Source organism: Petromyzon marinus (assembly GCF_048934315.1).
Source record: "Petromyzon marinus isolate PM22_M1 ecotype Great Lakes invasive population chromosome 67 unlocalized genomic scaffold, UKy_Petmar_22M1.pri1.0 chr67_unloc.6, whole genome shotgun sequence".
NCBI lineage: Eukaryota > Metazoa > Chordata > Hyperoartia > Petromyzontiformes > Petromyzontidae > Petromyzon > Petromyzon marinus.
In genome coordinates this window covers 466,718-487,913 of record NW_027422596.1, presented here as the reverse complement: position 1 = coordinate 487,913, position 21,196 = coordinate 466,718, and the positions used below count along the sequence as shown (strand labels likewise).

At 52.8% G+C, this 21,196-nt stretch overlaps 2 protein-coding genes across 6 annotated transcripts in view; both read left to right on the top strand.

The window, feature by feature from the left end:
- Positions 1 to 17,037, top strand: part of LOC142907979 (vitamin K-dependent protein S-like) — a 147,948-nt gene extending 130,911 nt beyond the window's left edge. For both annotated transcript variants that reach the window (XM_076058052.1, XM_076058051.1), the window contains 2 exons: positions 12,463 to 12,733; positions 14,538 to 17,037. In XM_076058052.1, the coding sequence (XP_075914167.1) occupies positions 12,463 to 12,733; positions 14,538 to 14,689 (423 nt within the window). In that variant the 3' untranslated portion in view covers positions 14,690 to 17,037. The remainder of the gene's footprint in view (positions 1 to 12,462; positions 12,734 to 14,537) is intronic.
- The window catches only part of LOC116937743 (ankyrin repeat domain-containing protein 49), a 390,193-nt gene that overhangs the window by 276,415 nt on the left and 92,582 nt on the right, over positions 1 to 21,196 (top strand). The window lies entirely within an intron of this gene.

The following is a 21,196-nucleotide window of genomic DNA, read 5'->3' as shown; positions in this document are numbered from 1 at the left end:
CTGAGCCTATGCTGCAGTGTTGAGTCTATGGTGCAGTGTTGAGTCTATGGCGCAGTGTTGAGTCTATGGTGCAGTGTTGAGTCTATGGTGCAGTGTTGAGTCTATGGTGCAGTGCTGAGTCTATGGTGCAGTGTTGAATCTATGGTGCAGTGTTGAGTCTATGGGCAGTGTTGAGTCTATGGTGCAGTGTTGAGTCTATGGGCAGTGTTGAGTCTATGGTGCAGTGTTGAGTCTATGGTGCAGTGCTGACTCTATGGTGCAGTGATGAGTCTATGGTGCAGTGTTGAGTCTATGGTGAAGTGTTGAGTCTATGGTGCAGTGTTGAGTCTGTAGTGCAGTGTTGAGTCTATGGTGCAGTGTTGAGTCTATGGTGCAGTGTTAAGTCTATGGTGCAGTGTTGAGTCTATGGTGCAGTGGTGAGTCTATGGGCAGTGTTGAGTCGGTGGGCAGTGTTGAGTCTATGGTGCAGTGCTGAGTCTATGGGCAGTGCTGAGTCTATGGGCAGTGTTGAGTCTATGGTGCAGTGTTGAGTCGGTGGTGCAGTGTTGAGTCGGTGGTGCAGTGTTGAGTCTATGGTGCAGTGTTGAGTCTATGGTGCAGTGTTGAGTCCATGGTGCAGCGTTGAGTCTATGGTGCAGTGCTGAGTCTATGGTGCAGTGCTGAGTCTATGGTGCAGTGTTGAGTCTATGGTGCAGTGTTGAGTCTATGGTGCAGTGTTGAGACTATGGTGCAGTGTTGAGTCTATGGTGCAGTGTTGAGTCTGTGGTGAAGTGTTGAGTCTGTGGTGCAGTGTTGAGTCTATGGTGCAGTGTTGAGTTTATGGGCAGTGTTGAGTCTATGGGCAGTGCTGAGTCTGCGGGCAATGTTGAGTCTATGGTGCAGTGTTGAGTCTATGGTGCAGTGTTGAGTCTATGGTGCAGTGCTGAGTCTATGGGCAGTGCTGAGTCTATGGGCAGTGTTGAGTCTATGGTGCAGTGTTGAGTCGGTGGTGCAGTGTTGAGTCGGTGGTGCAGTGTTGAGTCTATGGTGCAGTGTTGAGTCTATGGTGCAGTGTTGAGTCCATGGTGCAGCGTTGAGTCTATGGTGCAGTGCTGAGTCTATGGTGCAGTGCTGAGTCTATGGTGCAGTGTTGAGTCTGTGGTGCAGTGTTGAGTCTATGGTGCAGTGTTGAGTCTGTGGTGCAGTGTTGAATCTGTGGTGCAGTGTTGAGTCTATGGTGCAGTGTTGAGTCTATGGTGCAGTGTTGAGTCTATGGTGGTGCAGTGTTGAGTTTATGGTGCAGTGTTGAGACTATGAAGCAGTGTTGAGTCTATGGGCAGTGTTGAGTCTATGGGCAGTGCTGAGTCTATGGACAGTGTTGAGTCTGTGGTGCAGTGCTGAGTCTATGAAGCAGTGTTGAGTCTATGGTGCAGTGTTGAGTCTGTGGTGCAGTGTTGAGTCTGTGGTGCAGTGTTTAGTCTATGGTGCAGTGTTGAGTCTGTGGTGCAGTGTTGAGTCTATGGTGCAGTGTTGAGTCTATGGTGCAGTGTTGAGTCTATGGGCAGTTCTGAGTCTATGGGCAGTGTTGAGTCTATGGTGCAGTGTTGAGTCAGTGGTGCAGTGTTGAGTCGGTGGTGCAGTGTTGAGTCTATGGTGCAGTGTTGAGTCTATGGTGCAGTGTTGAGTCCATGGTGCAGCGTTGAATCTATGGTGCAGTGCTGAGTCTATGGTGCAGTGTTGAGTCTGTGGTGCAGTGTTGAGTCTATGGTGCAGTGTTGAGTCTGTGGTGCAGTGTTGAATCTGTGGTGCAGTGTTGAGTCTATGGTGCAGTGCTGAGTCTATGGGCAGTGTTGAGTCTATGGTGCAGTGTTGAGTCGGTGGTGCAGTGTTGAGTCGGTGGTGCAGTGTTGAGTCTATGGTGCAGTGTTGAGTCTATGGTGCAGTGTTGAGTCCATGGTGCAGCGTTGAGTCTATGGTGCAGTGCTGAGTCTATGGTGCAGTGCTGAGTCTATGGTGCAGTGTTGAGTCTGTGGTGCAGTGTTGAGTCTATGGTGCAGTGTTGAGTCTGTGGTGCAGTGTTTAGTCTGTGGTGCAGTGTTGAGTCTATGGTGCAGTGTTGAGTTTATGGGCAGTGTTGAGTCTATGGGCAGTGCTGAGTCTACGGGCAATGTTGAGTCTATGGTGCAGTGTTGAGTCTATGGTGCAGTGGTGAGTCTATGGGCAGTGTTGAGTCGGTGGGCAGTGTTGAGTCTATGGTGCAGTGCTGAGTCTATGGGCAGTGCTGAGTCTATGGGCAGTGTTGAGTCTATGGTGCAGTGTTGAGTCGGTGGTGCAGTGTTGAGTCGGTGGTGCAGTGTTGAGTCTATGGTGCAGTGTTGAGTCTATGGTGCAGTGTTGAGTCCATGGTGCAGCGTTGAGTCTATGGTGCAGTGCAGAGTCTATGGTGCAGTGCTGAGTCTATGGTGCAGTGTTGAGTCTGTGGTGCAGTGTTGAGTCTATGGTGCAGTGTTGAGTCTGTGGTGCAGTGTTGAATCTGTGGTGCAGTGTTGACTCTATGGTGCAGTGTTGAGTCTATGGTGCAGTGTTGAGTCTATGGTGGTGCAGTGTTGAGTTTATGGTGCAGTGTTGAGACTATGAAGCAGTGTTGAGTCTATGGGCAGTGTTGAGTCTATGGGCAGTGTTGAGTCTATGGGCAGAGCTAAGTCTATGGTGCTGTGTTGAGTCTATGGGCTGCTGAGTCAGTGGTGCAGTGTTGAGTCCATGGTGCAGTGTTGAGTCTATGGGCAGTGTTGAGTCTATGGTGCAGTGTTGAGTCTATGGGCAGTGCTGAGTCTATGGTGCAGTGTTGAGTCTATGGTGTATTGTTGAGTCTATGGGCAGTGCTGAGTCAGTGGTGCAGTGTTGAGTCTATGGTGCAGTGTTGAGTCTATGGACAGTGTTGAGTCTATGATGCAGTGTTGAGTCTATGGGCAGTGCTGAGTCAGTGGTGCAGTGTTGAGTCTATGGTGCAGTGTTGAGTCTATGGTGCAGTGTTGAGTCTGTGGTGCAGTGTTGAGTCTGTGGTGCAGTGCTGAGCCTATGCTGCAGTGTTGAGTCTATGGTGCAGTGTTGAGTCTATGGCGCAGTGTTGAGTCTATGGTACAGTGTTGAGTCTATGGTGCAGTGTTGAGTCTATGGTGCAGTGCTGAGTCTATGGTGCAGTGTTGAATCTATGGTGCAGTGTTGAGTCTATGGGCAGTGTTGAGTCTATGGTGCAGTGTTGAGTCTATGGGCAGTGTTGAGTCTATGGTGCAGTGTTGAGTCTATGGTGCAGTGCTGACTCTATGGTGCAGTGATGAGTCTATGGTGCAGTGTTGAGTCTATGGTGAAGTGTTGAGTCTATGGTGCAGTGTTGAGTCTGTAGTGCAGTGTTGAGTCTATGGTGCAGTGTTGAGTCTATGGTGCAGTGTTAAGTCTATGGTGCAGTGTTGAGTCTATGGTGCAGTGGTGAGTCTATGGGCAGTGTTGAGTCGGTGGGCAGTGTTGAGTCTATGGTGCAGTGCTGAGTCTATGGGCAGTGCTGAGTCTATGGGCAGTGTTGAGTCTATGGTGCAGTGTTGAGTCGGTGGTGCAGTGTTGAGTCGGTGGTGCAGTGTTGAGTCTATGGTGCAGTGTTGAGTCTATGGTGCAGTGTTGAGTCCATGGTGCAGCGTTGAGTCTATGGTGCAGTGCTGAGTCTATGGTGCAGTGCTGAGTCTATGGTGCAGTGTTGAGTCTATGGTGCAGTGTTGAGTCTATGGTGCAGTGTTGAGACTATGGTGCAGTGTTGAGTCTATGGTGCAGTGTTGAGTCTGTGGTGAAGTGTTGAGTCTGTGGTGCAGTGTTGAGTCTATGGTGCAGTGTTGAGTTTATGGGCAGTGTTGAGTCTATGGGCAGTGCTGAGTCTGCGGGCAATGTTGAGTCTATGGTGCAGTGTTGAGTCTATGGTGCAGTGTTGAGTCTATGGTGCAGTGCTGAGTCTATGGGCAGTGCTGAGTCTATGGGCAGTGTTGAGTCTATGGTGCAGTGTTGAGTCGGTGGTGCAGTGTTGAGTCGGTGGTGCAGTGTTGAGTCTATGGTGCAGTGTTGAGTCTATGGTGCAGTGTTGAGTCCATGGTGCAGCGTTGAGTCTATGGTGCAGTGCTGAGTCTATGGTGCAGTGCTGAGTCTATGGTGCAGTGTTGAGTCTGTGGTGCAGTGTTGAGTCTATGGTGCAGTGTTGAGTCTGTGGTGCAGTGTTGAATCTGTGGTGCAGTGTTGAGTCTATGGTGCAGTGTTGAGTCTATGGTGCAGTGTTGAGTCTATGGTGGTGCAGTGTTGAGTTTATGGTGCAGTGTTGAGACTATGAAGCAGTGTTGAGTCTATGGGCAGTGTTGAGTCTATGGGCAGTGCTGAGTCTATGGACAGTGTTGAGTCTGTGGTGCAGTGCTGAGTCTATGAAGCAGTGTTGAGTCTATGGTGCAGTGTTGAGTCTGTGGTGCAGTGTTGAGTCTGTGGTGCAGTGTTTAGTCTATGGTGCAGTGTTGAGTCTGTGGTGCAGTGTTGAGTCTATGGTGCAGTGTTGAGTCTATGGTGCAGTGTTGAGTCTATGGGCAGTTCTGAGTCTATGGGCAGTGTTGAGTCTATGGTGCAGTGTTGAGTCAGTGGTGCAGTGTTGAGTCGGTGGTGCAGTGTTGAGTCTATGGTGCAGTGTTGAGTCTATGGTGCAGTGTTGAGTCCATGGTGCAGCGTTGAATCTATGGTGCAGTGCTGAGTCTATGGTGCAGTGTTGAGTCTGTGGTGCAGTGTTGAGTCTATGGTGCAGTGTTGAGTCTGTGGTGCAGTGTTGAATCTGTGGTGCAGTGTTGAATCTGTGGTGCAGTGTTGAGTCTATGGTGCAGTGTTGAGTCTATGGTGCAGTGTTGAGTCTATGGTGGTGCAGTGTTGAGTTTATGGTGCAGTGTTGAGACTATGAAGCAGTGTTGAGTCTATGGGCAGTGTTGAGTCTATGGGCAGTGCTGAGTCTATGGACAGTGTTGAGTCTGTGGTGCAGTGCTGAGTCTATGAAGCAGTGTTGAGTCTATGGTGCAGTGTTGAGTCTGTGGTGCAGTGTTGAGTCTGTGGTGCAGTGTTTAGTCTATGGTGCAGTGTTGAGTCTGTGGTGCAGTGTTGAGTCTATGGTGCAGTGTTGAGTCTATGGTGCAGTGTTGAGTCTATGGTGGTGCAGTGTTGAGTCTATGGTGCAGTGTTGAGTCTATGGGCAGTGCTGAGTCTATGGACAGTGTTGAGTCTGTGGTGCAGTGCTGAGTCTATGGTGCAGTGCTGAGTCTATGGTGCAGTGTTGAGTCTATGGTGCAGTATTGAGTCTATGGGCAGTGTTGAGTCTATGGGCAGTGTTGAGTCTATGGGCAGTGTTGAGTCTATGGGCACTGTTGAGTCTATGGGCAGTGTTGAGTCTATGGGCAGTGTTGAGTCTATGGGCAGAGCTAAGTCTATGGTGCTGTGTTGAGTCTATGGGCAGTGCTGAGTCAGTGGTGCAGTGTTGAGTCCATGGTGCAGTGTTGAGTCTATGGGCAGTGTTGAGTCTATGGTGCAGTGTTGAGTCTATGGGCAGTGCTGAGTCTATGGTGCAGTGTTGAGTCTATGGTGCAGTGTTGAGTCTATGGGCAGTGCTGAGTCAGTGGTGCAGTGTTGAGTCTATGGTGCAGTGTTGAGTCTATGGACAGTGTTGAGTCTATGATGCAGTGTTGAGTCTATGGGCAGTGCTGAGTCAGTGGTGCAGTGTTGAGTCTATGGTGCAGTGTTGAGTCTATGGTGCAGTGTTGAGTCTGTGGTGCAGTGTTGAGTCTGTGGTGCAGTGCTGAGCCTATGCTGCAGTGTTGAGTCTATGGTGCAGTGTTGAGTCTATGGCGCAGTGTTGAGTCTATGGTGCAGTGTTGAGTCTATGGTGCAGTGTTGAGTCTATGGTGCAGTGCTGAGTCTATGGTGCAGTGTTGAATCTATGGTGCAGTGTTGAGTCTATGGGCAGTGTTGAGTCTATGGTGCAGTGTTGAGTCTATGGGCAGTGTTGAGTCTATGGTGCAGTGTTGAGTCTATGGTGCAGTGTTGAGTCTATGGTGCAGTGCTGACTCTATGGTGCAGTGATGAGTCTATGGTGCAGTGTTGAGTCTATGGTGAAGTGTTGAGTCTATGGTGCAGTGTTGAGTCTGTAGTGCAGTGTTGAGTCTATGGTGCAGTGTTGAGTCTATGGTGCAGTGTTAAGTCTATGGTGCAGTGTTGAGTCTATGGTGCAGTGGTGAGTCTATGGGCAGTGTTGAGTCGGTGGGCAGTGTTGAGTCTATGGTGCAGTGCTGAGTCTATGGGCAGTGCTGAGTCTATGGGCAGTGTTGAGTCTATGGTGCAGTGTTGAGTCGGTGGTGCAGTGTTGAGTCGGTGGTGCAGTGTTGAGTCTATGGTGCAGTGTTGAGTCTATGGTGCAGTGTTGAGTCCATGGTGCAGCGTTGAGTCTATGGTGCAGTGCTGAGTCTATGGTGCAGTGCTGAGTCTATGGTGCAGTGTTGAGTCTATGGTGCAGTGTTGAGTCTATGGTACAGTGTTGAGACTATGGTGCAGTGTTGAGTCTATGGTGCAGTGTTGAGTCTGTGGTGAAGTGTTGAGTCTGTTGTGCAGTGTTGAGTCTATGGTGCAGTGTTGAGTTTATGGGCAGTGTTGAGTCTATGGGCAGTGCTGAGTCTGCGGGCAATGTTGAGTCTATGGTGCAGTGTTGAGTCTATGGTGCAGTGTTGAGTCTATGGTGCAGTGCTGAGTCTATGGGCAGTGCTGAGTCTATGGGCAGTGTTGAGTCTATGGTGCAGTGTTGAGTCGGTGGTGCAGTGTTGAGTCGGTGGTGCAGTGTTGAGTCTATGGTGCAGTGTTGAGTCTATGGTGCAGTGTTGAGTCCATGGTGCAGCGTTGAGTCTATGGTGCAGTGCTGAGTCTATGGTGCAGTGCTGAGTCTATGGTGCAGTGTTGAGTCTGTGGTGCAGTGTTGAGTCTATGGTGCAGTGTTGAGTCTGTGGTGCAGTGTTGAATCTGTGGTGCAGTGTTGAGTCTATGGTGCAGTGTTGAGTCTATGGTGCAGTGTTGAGTCTATGGTGGTGCAGTGTTGAGTTTATGGTGCAGTGTTGAGGCTATGAAGCAGTGTTGAGTCTATGGGCAGTGTTGAGTCTATGGGCAGTGCTGAGTCTATGGACAGTGTTGAGTCTGTGGTGCAGTGCTGAGTCTATGAAGCAGTGTTGAGTCTATGGTGCAGTGTTGAGTCTGTGGTGCAGTGTTGAGTCTGTGGTGCAGTGTTTAGTCTATGGTGCAGTGTTGAGTATGTGGTGCAGTGTTGAGTCTATGGTGCAGTGTTGAGTCTATGGTGCAGTGTTGAGTCTATGGGCAGTTCTGAGTCTATGGGCAGTGTTGAGTCTATGGTGCAGTGTTGAGTCAGTGGTGCAGTGTTGAGTCGGTGGTGCAGTGTTGAGTCTATGGTGCAGTGTTGAGTCTATGGTGCAGTGTTGAGTCCATGGTGCAGCGTTGAATCTATGGTGCAGTGCTGAGTCTATGGTGCAGTGTTGAGTCTGTGGTGCAGTGTTGAGTCTATGGTGCAGTGTTGAGTCTGTGGTGCAGTGTTGAATCTGTGGTGCAGTGTTGAGTCTATGGTGCAGTGTTGAGTCTATGGTGCAGTGTTGAGTCTATGGTGGTGCAGTGTTGAGTTTATGGTGCAGTGTTGAGACTATGAAGCAGTGTTGAGTCTATGGGCAGTGTTGAGTCTATGGGCAGTGCTGAGTCTATGGACAGTGTTGAGTCTGTGGGGCAGTGCTGAGTCTATGAAGCAGTGTTGAGTCTATGGTGCAGTGTTGAGTCTGTGGTGCAGTGTTGAGTCTGTGGTGCAGTGTTTAGTCTATGGTGCAGTGTTGAGTCTGTGGTGCAGTGTTGAGTCTATGGTGCAGTGTTGAGTCTATGGTGCAGTGTTGAGTCTGTGGTGCAGTGTTGAGTCTATGGTGCAGTGTTGAGTCCATGGTGCAGCGTTGAGTCTATGGTGCAGTGCTGAGTCTATGGTGCAGTGCTGAGTCTATGGTGCAGTGTTGAGTCTGTGGTGCAGTGTTGAGTCTATGGTGCAGTGTTGAGTCTGTGGTGCAGTGTTGAATCTGTGGTGCAGTGTTGAGTCTATGGTGCAGTGTTGAGTCTATGGTGCAGTGTTGAGTCTATGGTGGTGCAGTGTTGAGTTTATGGTGCAGTGTTGAGGCTATGAAGCAGTGTTGAGTCTATGGGCAGTGTTGAGTCTATGGGCAGTGCTGAGTCTATGGACAGTGTTGAGTCTGTGGTGCAGTGCTGAGTCTATGAAGCAGTGTTGAGTCTATGGTGCAGTGTTGAGTCTGTGGTGCAGTGTTGAGTCTGTGGTGCAGTGTTTAGTCTATGGTGCAGTGTTGAGTATGTGGTGCAGTGTTGAGTCTATGGTGCAGTGTTGAGTCTATGGTGCAGTGTTGAGTCTATGGGCAGTTCTGAGTCTATGGGCAGTGTTGAGTCTATGGTGCAGTGTTGAGTCAGTGGTGCAGTGTTGAGTCGGTGGTGCAGTGTTGAGTCTATGGTGCAGTGTTGAGTCTATGGTGCAGTGTTGAGTCCATGGTGCAGCGTTGAATCTATGGTGCAGTGCTGAGTCTATGGTGCAGTGTTGAGTCTGTGGTGCAGTGTTGAGTCTATGGTGCAGTGTTGAGTCTGTGGTGCAGTGTTGAATCTGTGGTGCAGTGTTGAGTCTATGGTGCAGTGTTGAGTCTATGGTGCAGTGTTGAGTCTATGGTGGTGCAGTGTTGAGTTTATGGTGCAGTGTTGAGACTATGAAGCAGTGTTGAGTCTATGGGCAGTGTTGAGTCTATGGGCAGTGCTGAGTCTATGGACAGTGTTGAGTCTGTGGTGCAGTGCTGAGTCTATGAAGCAGTGTTGAGTCTATGGTGCAGTGTTGAGTCTGTGGTGCAGTGTTGAGTCTGTGGTGCAGTGTTTAGTCTATGGTGCAGTGTTGAGTCTGTGGTGCAGTGTTGAGTCTATGGTGCAGTGTTGAGTCTATGGTGCAGTGTTGAGTCTATGGTGGTGCAGTGTTGAGTCTATGGTGCAGTGTTGAGTCTATGGGCAGTGCTGAGTCTATGGACAGTGTTGAGTCTGTGGTGCAGTGCTGAGTCTATGGTGCAGTGCTGAGTCTATGGTGCAGTGTTGAGTCTATGGTGCAGTATTGAGTCTATGGGCAGTGTTGAGTCTATGGGCAGTGTTGAGTCTATGGGCAGTGTTGAGTCTATGGGCACTGTTGAGTCTATGGGCAGTGTTGAGTCTATGGGCAGTGTTGAGTCTATGGGCAGAGCTAAGTCTATGGTGCTGTGTTGAGTCTATGGGCAGTGCTGAGTCAGTGGTGCAGTGTTGAGTCCATGGTGCAGTGTTGAGTCTATGGGCAGTGTTGAGTCTATGGTGCAGTGTTGAGTCTATGGGCAGTGCTGAGTCTATGGTGCAGTGTTGAGTCTATGGTGCAGTGTTGAGTCTATGGGCAGTGCTGAGTCAGTGGTGCAGTGTTGAGTCTATGGTGCAGTGTTGAGTCTATGGACAGTGTTGAGTCTATGATGCAGTGTTGAGTCTATGGGCAGTGCTGAGTCAGTGGTGCAGTGTTGAGTCTATGGTGCAGTGTTGAGTCTATGGTGCAGTGTTGAGTCTGTGGTGCAGTGTTGAGTCTGTGGTGCAGTGCTGAGCCTATGCTGCAGTGTGGAGTCTATGGTGCAGTGTTGAGTCTATGGCGCAGTGTTGAGTCTATGGTGCAGTATTGAGTCTATGGTGCAGTGTTGAGTCTATGGTGCAGTGCTGAGTCTATGGTGCAGTGTTGAATCTATGGTGCAGTGTTGAGTCTATGGGCAGTGTTGAGGCTATGGGCAGTGCTGAGTCTATGGTGCAGTGTTGAGTCTATGGTGCAGTGTTGAGTCCATGGTGCAGCATTGAGTCTATGGTGCAGTGCTGAGTCTATGGTGCAGTGCTGAGTCTATGGTGCAGTGTTGAGTCTGTGGTGCAGTGTTGAGTCTATGGTGCAGTGTTGAGTCTGTGGTGCAGTGTTGAGTCTGTGGTGCAGTGTTGAGTCTATTGTGCAGTGTTGAGTCTATGGTGCAGTTTTGAGTCTATGGTGGTGCAGTGTTGAGTTTATGGTGCAGTGTTGAGACTATGAAGCAGTGTTGAGTCTATGGGCAGTGTTGAGTTTATGGGCAGTGCTGAGTCTATGGACAGTGTTGAGTCTGTGGTGCAGTGCTGAGTCTATGAAGCAGTGTTGAGTCTATGGTGCAGTGTTGAGTCTGTGGTGCAGTGTTGAGTCTGTGGTGCAGTGTTTAGTCTATGGTGCAGTGTTGAGTCTGTGGTGCAGTGTTGAGTCTATGGTGCAGTGTTGAGTCTATGGTGCAGTGTTGAGTCTATGGTGGTGCAGTGTTGAGTCTATGGTGCAGTGTTGAGTCTATGGGCAGTGCTGAGTCTATGGACAGTGTTGAGTCTATGGTGCAGTATTGAGTCTATGGGCAGTGTTGAGTCTATGGGCAGTGTTGAGTCTATGGGCAGTGTTGAGTCTATGGGCAGTGTTGACTCTATGGGCAGTGTTGAGTCTATGGTCAGAGCTGAGTCAGTGGTGCAGTGTTGAGTCCATGGTGCAGTGTTGAGTCTATGGGCAGTGTTGAGTCTATGGTGCAGTGTTGAGTCTATGGGCAGTGCTGAGTCTATGGTGCAGTGTTGAGTCTATGGTGCAGTGTTGAGTCTATGGGCAGTGCTGAGTCAGTGGTGCAGTGTTGAGTCTATGGTGCAGTGTTGAGTCTGTGGTGCAGTGTTGAGTCTGTGGTGCAGTGCTGAGCCTATGCTGCAGTGTTGAGTCTATGGTGCAGTGTTGAGTCTATGGTGCAGTGTTGAGTCTATGGTGCAGTGCTGAGTCTATGGTGCAGTGTTGAATCTATGGTGCAGTGTTGAGTCTATTGTCAGTGTTGAGGCTATGGGCAGTGCTGAGTCTATGATGCAGTGTTGAGTCTATGGACAGTGTTGAGTCTATGGTGCAGTGTTGAGTATATGGGCAGTGTTGTGTCTATGGTGCAGTGTTGAGTCATGGACAGTGTTGAGTCTATGGTGCAGTGTTGAGTATATGGGCAGTGTTGAGTCTATGGTGCAGTGTTGAGTCTATGGTGCAGTGCTGAGTCTATGGTGCAGTGTTGAGTCTATGGTGCAGTGTTGAGTCTATGGTGCAGTGTGAGTGTATGGTGCAGTGTTGAGTCTATGGTGCAGTGTTGAGTCTATGGTGCAGTGTTGAGTTTATGGTGCAGTGTTGAGTCTATGGTGCTATGTTGAGTCTATGGTGCAGTGTTGAGTCTGTGGTGCAGTGCTGAGTCTATGGTGTAGTGTTGAGTCTATGGTGCAGTGTTGAGTCTATGGTGCAGTGCTGAGTCTATGGGCAGTGTTGAGTCTATGGGCAGTGTTGAGTCTATGGGCTGTGTTGAGTCTATGGTGCAGTGTTGAGTCTATGGGCAGTGTTGAGCCTATGGTGCAGAGTTGAGTCTATGGTGCAGTGTTGAGTCTATGGGCAGTGTTGAGTCTATGGTGCAGTGTTGAGTCTATGGTGCAGTGTTGAGTCTATGGTGCAGTGTTGAGTCTATGGTGCAGTGCTGAGTCTATGGGCAGTGTTGAGTCTATGGTGCAATGCTGAGTCTATGGTGCAGTGTTGTGTCTATGGTGCAGTGTTGTGTGCATGGTGCAGTGCTGAGTCTATTGTGCAGTGCTGAGTCTATGGTGCAGTGTTGAGTTAGTCTATGGTGCAGTGTTGAGTATGTTGCAGTGTTTGAATCTATGGTGCCGTGTTCAGGCTATGGGCAGTGTTGAGTGAGTCTATGGTGCAGTGTTGAGTGAGTCTATGGTGCAGTGATGAGTGAGTCTATGGTGCAGTGTTGACTCTATGGTGCAGTGTTGAATCTATGGTGCAGTGCTGAGTCTATGGTGCAGTGTTGAGTTAGTCTATGGTGCAGTGTTGAGTATGGTGCAGTGTTGAATCTATGGTGCAGTGTTGAGTTTGGTGCAGTGTTGAATCTATGGTGCAGTGTTGAGTCTATGGGCAGTGTTGAGTGAGTCTATGGTGCAGTGTTGAGTGAGTCTATGGTGCAGTGTTGAGTCTATGGTGCAGTGTTGAGTCTATGGTGCAGTGTTGAGTCTATGGGCAGTGTTGAGTCTATGGTGCAGTGTTGAGTCTATGGCGCAGTGCTGAGTCTATGGTGCAGTGCTGAGTCTATGGTGCAGTGCTGAGTCTATGGTGCAGTGCCTAGTCTATGGTCCAGTGGCCCGCGGTGCCCTTGCAATGAACACCTCTGCCACGGAGAGATTTTTTGGTCATCACGAGCAAGGGATCACCCCCCCACTCCCTCCACTCCCTCCACCCCTCACCGAGCCCTCTCATCCCCCCCCACCCCCCTCCACCAGGGCGTGGGAGTCTTCGTGCGTAAGGAGTTGGTGCTCTTCCAGGAGGCTCCCTCCGACGGGGCCCGGGGCCCCCGTGCCGGCGGCCTGTGCGACGGCGCGTGGCACTCCCTGGGCCTGAGCGCCACCGCCACGTCGATGCGCCTCGAGCTGGACGGCGTGGGCCACAGCAAGGACGGCTGGGCCTCGGTGGGGGCCCTGGCCGAGGGGGGCCGGCGCCCCGTGGCCGCACTCCTGACGGGGGCCGTGCGGACGTGCCTGGGAGGCCTTCCTGGTGGGTGGAGTTGGTGGGTGGGTGGGTGGGTGGAGTTGGTGGGTGGGTGGAGTTGGTGGGTGGGTGGGTGGAGTTGGTGGGTGGGTGAGTGGAGTTGGTGGGTGGGTGGGGGTGGTGGGTGGCTGGGTGGGTGGGTGGAGTTGGTGGGTGGGTGAGTGGAGTTGGTGGGTGGGTGGGTGGAGTTGGTGGGTGGGTGGGTGGAGTTGGTGGGTGGGTGAGTGGAGTTGGTGGGTGGGTGGAGTTGGTGGGTGGGTGAGTGGAGTTAGTGGGTGTTTGGGGGTGGAGTTGGTGGGTGGGTGGGTGGAGTTGGTGGGTGGGGGTGGTGGGTGGGTGGAGTTGGTGGGTGGGTGGAGTTGGTGGGTGGTTGGGGGTGGAGTTGGTGGGTGGGTGGGGGTGTTGGGTGGGTGGGTGGGTGAGTGGAGTTGGTGGGTGGGTGAGTGGAGTTGGTGGGTGGGTGGAGTTGGTGGGTGGGTGGGTGGAGTTGGTGGGTGGGTGGAGTTGGTGGGTGGGTGAAGGGAGTTGGTGGGTGGGTGGGTGGAGTTGGTGGGTGGGTGGAGTTGGTGGGTGGGTGAGTGGAGTTGGTGGGTGGGTGAGTGGGTGGAGTTGGTGGGTGGTTGGGGGTGGAGTTGGTTGGTGGGTGGGTGGGTGGGTGGAGTTGGTGGGTGGTTGAAGTTGTTGGTGGGTTTGCGCACGTGCCTGGGAGGCGTTCCTGGTGGGTGGAGTTGGTGGGTGGGTGGGTGGTTGGGGGTGGAGTTGGTGGATTGGTTAGTAGATAGGTGAGTTGGTGGGTGGGTGAGTTGGTGGGTGCGTAGGTGGGTGGAGTAGGGAGTGGTGGGTGTAGTGGTTAGCGCTACGCTGCGCTACGAAGCCGGCGACCCGAGTTTCGATTCCTGCTCACGGCCACCAACACCAGTGACGATTATCTGTACCGGTCCTGGGCCTCCCCTAGGTCGACTCAGCCTCAAATGAGTACCCGGTGCAGTGTGGAAACATCGCCACTGGGGGGAGACAAAGGCGGTCGGGCGCGGGTGCTGGTAGCCACCCACCCCCTCGTGTGCCACGGTGCCGGTAGCTTTCATAGGTGCTGCTCGCTAACAGCACTTGCCCCTACAGCCTGTTAGAGGCTACACGGGGGAGCTTTGTCTGTGTCTACCTTCACAGGTGCTGCTGCTACTCGCTACTCACAGCACTTGCCCCTACAGCCTGTTAGAGGCTACGCGGGGGATCTTTGTCTTTGGAGTTGGTGGGCGGTTGTGTCGCTGGGTGGGCGGTCGGGCGAGTTGGTTAGGTGGGTGGCTGGATCGCTGAGGGGTCACGTGATCTTCACCTTTCACTGCCGTCGTTTCACCGTTTTCACGACGCTTCCGCTCAACTAACAAGGCGAGTGTCTGTAGGGTCCTTGGGGGTGGGGGGGTGGGGGGGTTTGTAGGGGGGGGGCTTAGCTCCCCCACCCCACCCACCCCACCCACCCCACCCCTTTCAAATACCCAGACCGCCCAAGATGCCGAGCGGCCAGCGACGGACAGCACTCTAACTTTGTTTCTTGAATTGAGTAAAGAGCCAATCTCACCATCTCCCCATCATCTCCCCATCATCTCCCCTCCCCCCATCCCCCTCACCCCCCCCCCACTCTCCCCCCACCCCCTCCTCATCCCCCCCCCCACTCTCCCCCCCACCCGTCCCCCCCCCCTCTCCCCCCCCTCCTCTCGACCCCCAACCCCCTTCTCTCCCCCCACTCTCCCCCCAACCCGCCCACCCCTCCTCCCCCCCACCTCTCCCCCCTCTCACTCGCCCCCCCCCCCAGACACGGTGGCCTTCACGGCGGCCCCCATCTCGGCGTACTACGCGGGCTGCTTGCGGGGAATCCGCGTGGGGGGCCGGGCGCTGGACCTCCACGAGGCCGACCATTTACACCCCGGCATCCGCTCACACAGCTGCCTGCCGCCACTCCCATAGCCAAACACTCACTCACTCCCATAGCCAGACACTCACTCACTCCCATAGCCAAACACTCGCTCACTCACTCCCATAGCCAGACACTCACTCAATCACTCCCATAGCCAGACACTCACTCACTCACTCCCATAGCCAGACACTCACTCACTCACTCCCATAGCCAGACACTCACTCGGTCGCATAGCCAAACACTTACTCACTCCCATAGCCAAACACTCACTCACTCCCATAGCCAGACACTCACTCACTCCCATAGCCAGACACTCACTCACTCCCATAGCCAGACACTCACTCACTCCCATAGCCAAACACTCGCTCGGTCCCATAGCCAGACACTCACTCACTCACTCCCATAGCCAGACACTCACTCACTCCCATAGCCAGACACTCACTCACTCACTCCCATAGCCAGACACTCACTCACTCCCATAGCCAGACACTCACTCACTCACTCCCATAGCCAGACACTCACTCACTCCCATAGCCAGACACTCACTCACTCCCATAGCCAGACACTCACTCACTCCCATAGTCAGACACTCACTCACTCCCATAGCCAGATACTCACTCCCATAGCCAGACACTCACTCACTCCCATAGCCAGACACTTACTCACTCACTCCCATAGCCAGACACTCACTCACTCACTCCCATAGCCAGACACTTACTCACTCACTCCCATTGCCAGACACTCACTCCCATAGTCAGACACTCACTCACTCCCATAGCCAGACACTCACTCACTCCCATAGCCAGACACTCACTCACTCACTCCCATAGCCAGACACTCACTCCCATAGCCAGACACTCACTCACTCCCATAGTCAGACACTCACTCACTCCCATAGCCAGACACTCACTCACTCCCATAGCCAAACACTCACTCACTCCCATAGCCAGACACTCACTCACTCCCATAGCCAGACACTCGCTCACTCCCATAGCCAGACACTCACTCACTCCCATAGCCAGACACTCACTCCCATAGCCAGACACTCACTCACTCACTCCCATAGCCAGACACTCACTCCCATAGCCAGACACTCGCTCGGGCCCATAGCCAGACACTCGCTCACTCCCATAGCCAGACACTCGATCACTCACTCCCATAGCCAGACACTCACTCACTCACTCCCATAGCCAGACACTCGCTCACTCCCATAGCCAGACACTCACTCACTCCCATAGCCAGACACTCACTCACTCACTCCCATAGCCAATCACTCACTCACTCACTATCATAGCCAGACACTCACTCCCATAGCCAGACACTCACTCACTCACTCCCATAGCCAGACACTCGCTCACTCCCATAGCCAGACACTCACTCACTCACTCACTCCCATAGCCAGACACTCACTCCCATAGCCAGACACTCACTCCCATAGCCAGACACTCACTCACTCCCATAGTCAGACACTCACTCACTCCCATAGCCAGACACTCACTCACTCCCATAGCCAAACACTCACTCACTCCCATAGCCAGACACTCGCTCACTCCCATAGCCAGACACTCGCTCACTCCCATAGCCAGACACTCACTCACTCCCATAGCCAGACACTCACTCACTCCCATAGCCAGACACTCACTCCCATAGCCAGACACTCACTCCCATAGCCAGACACTCGATCGGGCCCATAGCCAGACACTCGCTCACTCCCATAGCCAGACACTCACTCACTCCCATAGCCAGACACTCACTCACTCACTCCCATAGCCAGACACTCACTCCCATAGCCAGACACTCACTCACTCACTCCCATAGCCAGACACTCACTCACTCCCATAGCCAGACACTCACTCACTCCCATAGCCAGACACTCACTCACTCACTCCCATAGCCAAACACTCGATCACTCCCATAGCCAGACACTCACTCACTCACTCCCATAGCCAGACACTCACTCACTCCCATAGCCAGACACTCACTCACTCACTCCCATAGCCAGACATTCGCTCACTCCCATAGCCAGACACTCACTCACTCACTCCCATAGCCAGACACTCACTCCCATAGCCAGACACTCACTCCCATAGCCAGACACTCGCTCGGGCCCATAGCCAGACACTCACTCACTCCCATAGCCAGACACTCACTCCCATAGCCAGACACTCACTCACTCCCATAGTCAGACACTCACTCACTCCCATAGCCAGACACTCACTCACTCCCATAGCCAAACACTCACTCACTCCCATAGCCAGACACTCACTCACTCCCATAGCCAGACACTCGCTCACTCCCATAGCCAGACACTCACTCACTCACTCCCATAGCCAGACACTCACTCACTCCCATAGCCAGACACTCACTCCCATAGCCAGACACTCACTCCCATAGCCAGACACTCGATGGGGCCCATAGCCAGACACTCGCTCACTCCCATAGCCAGACACTCACTCACTCCCATAGCCAGACACTCACTCACTCACTCCCATAGCCAGACACTCACTCCCATAGCCAGACACTCACTCACTCACTCCCATAGCCAGACACTCACTCACTCCCATAGCCAGACACTCACTCACTCCCATAGCCAGACACTCACTCACTCACTCCCATAGCCAAACACTCGCTCACTCCCATAGCCAGACACTCACTCACTCACTCCCATAGCCAGACACTCACTCACTCCCATAGCCAGACACTCACTCACTTACTCCCATAGCCAGACACTCGCTCACTCCCATAGCCAGACACTCACTCACTCACTCCCATAGCCAGACACTCACTCCCATAGCCAGACACTCACTCCCATAGTCAGACACTCACTCACTCCCATAGCCAGACACTCACTCCCATAGCCAGACACTCACTCACTCCCATAGTCAGACACTCACTCACCCCCATAGCCAGACACTCACTCACTCCCATAGCCAAACACTCACTCACTCCCATAGCCAGACACTCACTCACTCCCATAGCCAGACACTCGCTCACTCCCATAGCCAGAGACTCACTCACTCACTCCCATAGCCAGACACTCACTCCCATAGCCAGACACTCACTCCCATAGCCAGACACTCGCTCGGGCCCATAGCCAGACACTCGCTCACTCCCATAGCCAGACACTCACTCACTCCCATAGCCAGACACTCACTCACTCCCATAGCCAGACACTCACTCACTCACTCCCATAGCCAGACACTCACTCCCATAGCCAGACACTCACTCACTCACTCCCATAGCCAGACACTCACTCACTCCCATAGCCAGACACTCACTCCCATAGCCAGACACTCACTCACTCACTCCCATAGCCAAACACTCGCTCACTCCCATAGCCAGACACTCACTCACTCACTCCCATAGCCAGACACTCACTCTCATAGCCAGACACTCACTCCCATAGCCAGACACTCGCTCGGGCCCATAGCCAGACACTCGCTCACTCCCATAGCCAGACACTCACTCACTCCCATAGCCAGACACTCGCTCACTCACTCCCATAGCCAGACACTCACTCACTCCCATAGCCAGACACTCACTCACTCCCATAGCCAGACACTCGCTCACTCCCATAGCCAGACACTCACTCACTCCCATAGCCAGACACTCACTCACTCACTCCCATAGCCAGACACTCACTCACTCCCATAGCCAGACACTCACTCACTCACTCACTCCCATAGCCAGACACTCGCTCACTCACTCCTATAGCCGGACACTCGCTCACTCACTCCCATAGCCGGACACTCGCTCACTCACTCCCATAGCCGGACACTCACTCACTCCCATAGCCAGACACTCACTCCCATAGCCGGACACTCGCTCACTCACTCCCATAGCCAGACACTCACTCACTCACTCCCATAGCCAGACGCTCACTCCCATAGCCAGACACTCACTCCCATAGCCAGACACTCACTCCCATAGCCAGACACTCACTCCCATAGCCAGACACTCACTCACTCCCAAAGCCAGACACTCACTCCCATAGCCAGACACTCACTCCCATAGCCAGACACTCACTCACTCCCATAGCCAGACACTCACTCACTATGATAGCCAGACACTCACTCCCATAGCCAGACACTCACTCCCATAGCCAGACACTCGCTCCCATAGCCAGACACTCACTCACTCACTCCCATAGCCAGACACTCACTCACTTCCATAGCCAGACACTCACTCACTCACTATCATAGCCAGACACTCACTCACTCACTTCCATAGCCAGACACTCACTCACTCACTATCATAGCCAGACACTCACTCACTCCCATAGCCAGACTCTCACTCCCATAGCCAGACACTCACTCCCATAGCCAGACACCCGCTCGGTCCCATAGCCAGACACTCACTCACTCACTCCCATAGCCAGACACTCACTCACTCCCATAGCCAGACACTCACTCACTCCCATAGCCAGACACTCACTCACTCACTCCCATAGCCAGACACTCACTCACTCACTATCATAGTCAGACACTCACTCACTCCCATAGCCAGACACTCACTTACTCCCATAGCCAGACACTCACTCTCATAGCCAAACACTCACTCACTCACTCCCATAGCCAGACACTCACTCACTCCCATAGCCAGACACTCACTCACTCCCATAGCCAGATGCTCACTCACTCACTCCCATAGCCAGACACTCACTCACTCCCATAGCCAGACACTCACTCACTCACTCCCATAGCCAGACACTCACTCACTCCCATAGCCAGACACTCACTCACTCCCATAGCCAGACACTCACTCACTCACTCCCATAGCCAGACACTCACTCACTCCCATAGCCAGACGCTCACTCACTCACTCCCATAGCCAGACACTCACTCACTCCCATAGCCAGACGCTCACTCACTCACTCCCATAGCCAGACACTCACTCACTCCCATAGCCAGACACTCACTCCCACAGCCAGACACTCACTATCATAGCCAGACACTCACTCACTATCATAGCCAGACTCTCACTCACTCCCATAGCCAGACACTCACTCACTCCCATAGCCAGACACTCACTCACTTCCATAGCCAGACACTCACTCACTCCCATAGCCAGACGCTCACTCACTCCCATAGCCAGACACTCACTCACTCTCATAGCCAGACACTCACTCACTCACTCCCATAGCCAGACACTCACTCACTATCATAGCCAGACACTCACTCACTCACTCCCATAGCCAGACACTCACTCCCATAGCCCGACACTCACTCACTTCCATAGCCAGACACTCACTCACTCCCATAGCCAGACACTCACTCACTCCCATAGCCAGACACTCACTCACTCACTCTCATAGCCAGACACTCACTCACTCACTCCCATAGCCAGACACTCACTCACTATCATAGCCAGACACTCACTCACTCACTCCCATAGCCAGACACTCACTCCCATAGCCAGACACTCACTCACTTCCATAGCCAGACACTCACTCACTCCCATAGCCAGACGCTCACTCACTCCCGTAGCCAGACACTCACTCACTCACTCTCATAGCCAGACACTCACTCACTCACTCCCATAGCCAGACACTCACTCACTATCATAGCCAGACACTCACTCACTCACTCCCATAGCCAGACACTCACTCACTATCATAGCCAGACACTCACTCACTCCCATAGCCAGACTCTCACTCACTCCCATAGCCAGACACTCACTCCCATAGCCAGACACTCACTCACTCCCATAGCCAGACACTCACTCACTCACTCCCATAGCCAGACACTCACTCCCATAGCCAGACACTCACTCACTCCCATAGCCAGACACTCACTCACTCACTCCCATAGCCCGACACTCACTCACTCCCATAGCCAGACACTCGCTCGCTCCCATAGCCAGACACTCACTCACTCACTCCCATAGCCAGACGCTCACTCACTCACTCCCATAGCCAGACACTCACTCACTCACTCCCATAGCCAGACACTCACTCACTATCATAGCCAGACACTCACTCACTATCATAGCCAGACACTCACTCACTCCCATAGCCAGACACTCACTCCCATAGCCAGACTCTCACTCACTCCCATAGCCAGACACTCACTCACTCCCATAGCCAGACACTCACTCACTCACTCCCATAGCCAGACACTCACTCACTCCCACAGCCAGACACTCACTCACTCACTCCCATAGCCAGACACTCACTCCCATAGCCAGACACTCACTCACTCACTCCCATAGCCAGACTCTCACTCCCATAGCCAGACACTCACTCCCATAGCCAGACACTCACTCCCATAGCCAGACACTCACTCACTCCCACAGCCAGACACTCACTCCCATAGCCAGACACTCACTCCCATAGCCAGACACTCACTCACTCACTCCCATAGCCAGACACTCACTCCCATAGCCAGACACTCACTCACTCACTATCATAGCCAGACACTCACTCCCATAGCCAGACACTCACTATCATAGCCAGACGCTCACTCCCATAGCCAGACACTCACTCCCATAGCCAGACGCTCACTCCCATAGCCAGACGCTCACTCCCATAGCCAGACGCTCACTCCCATAGCCAGACA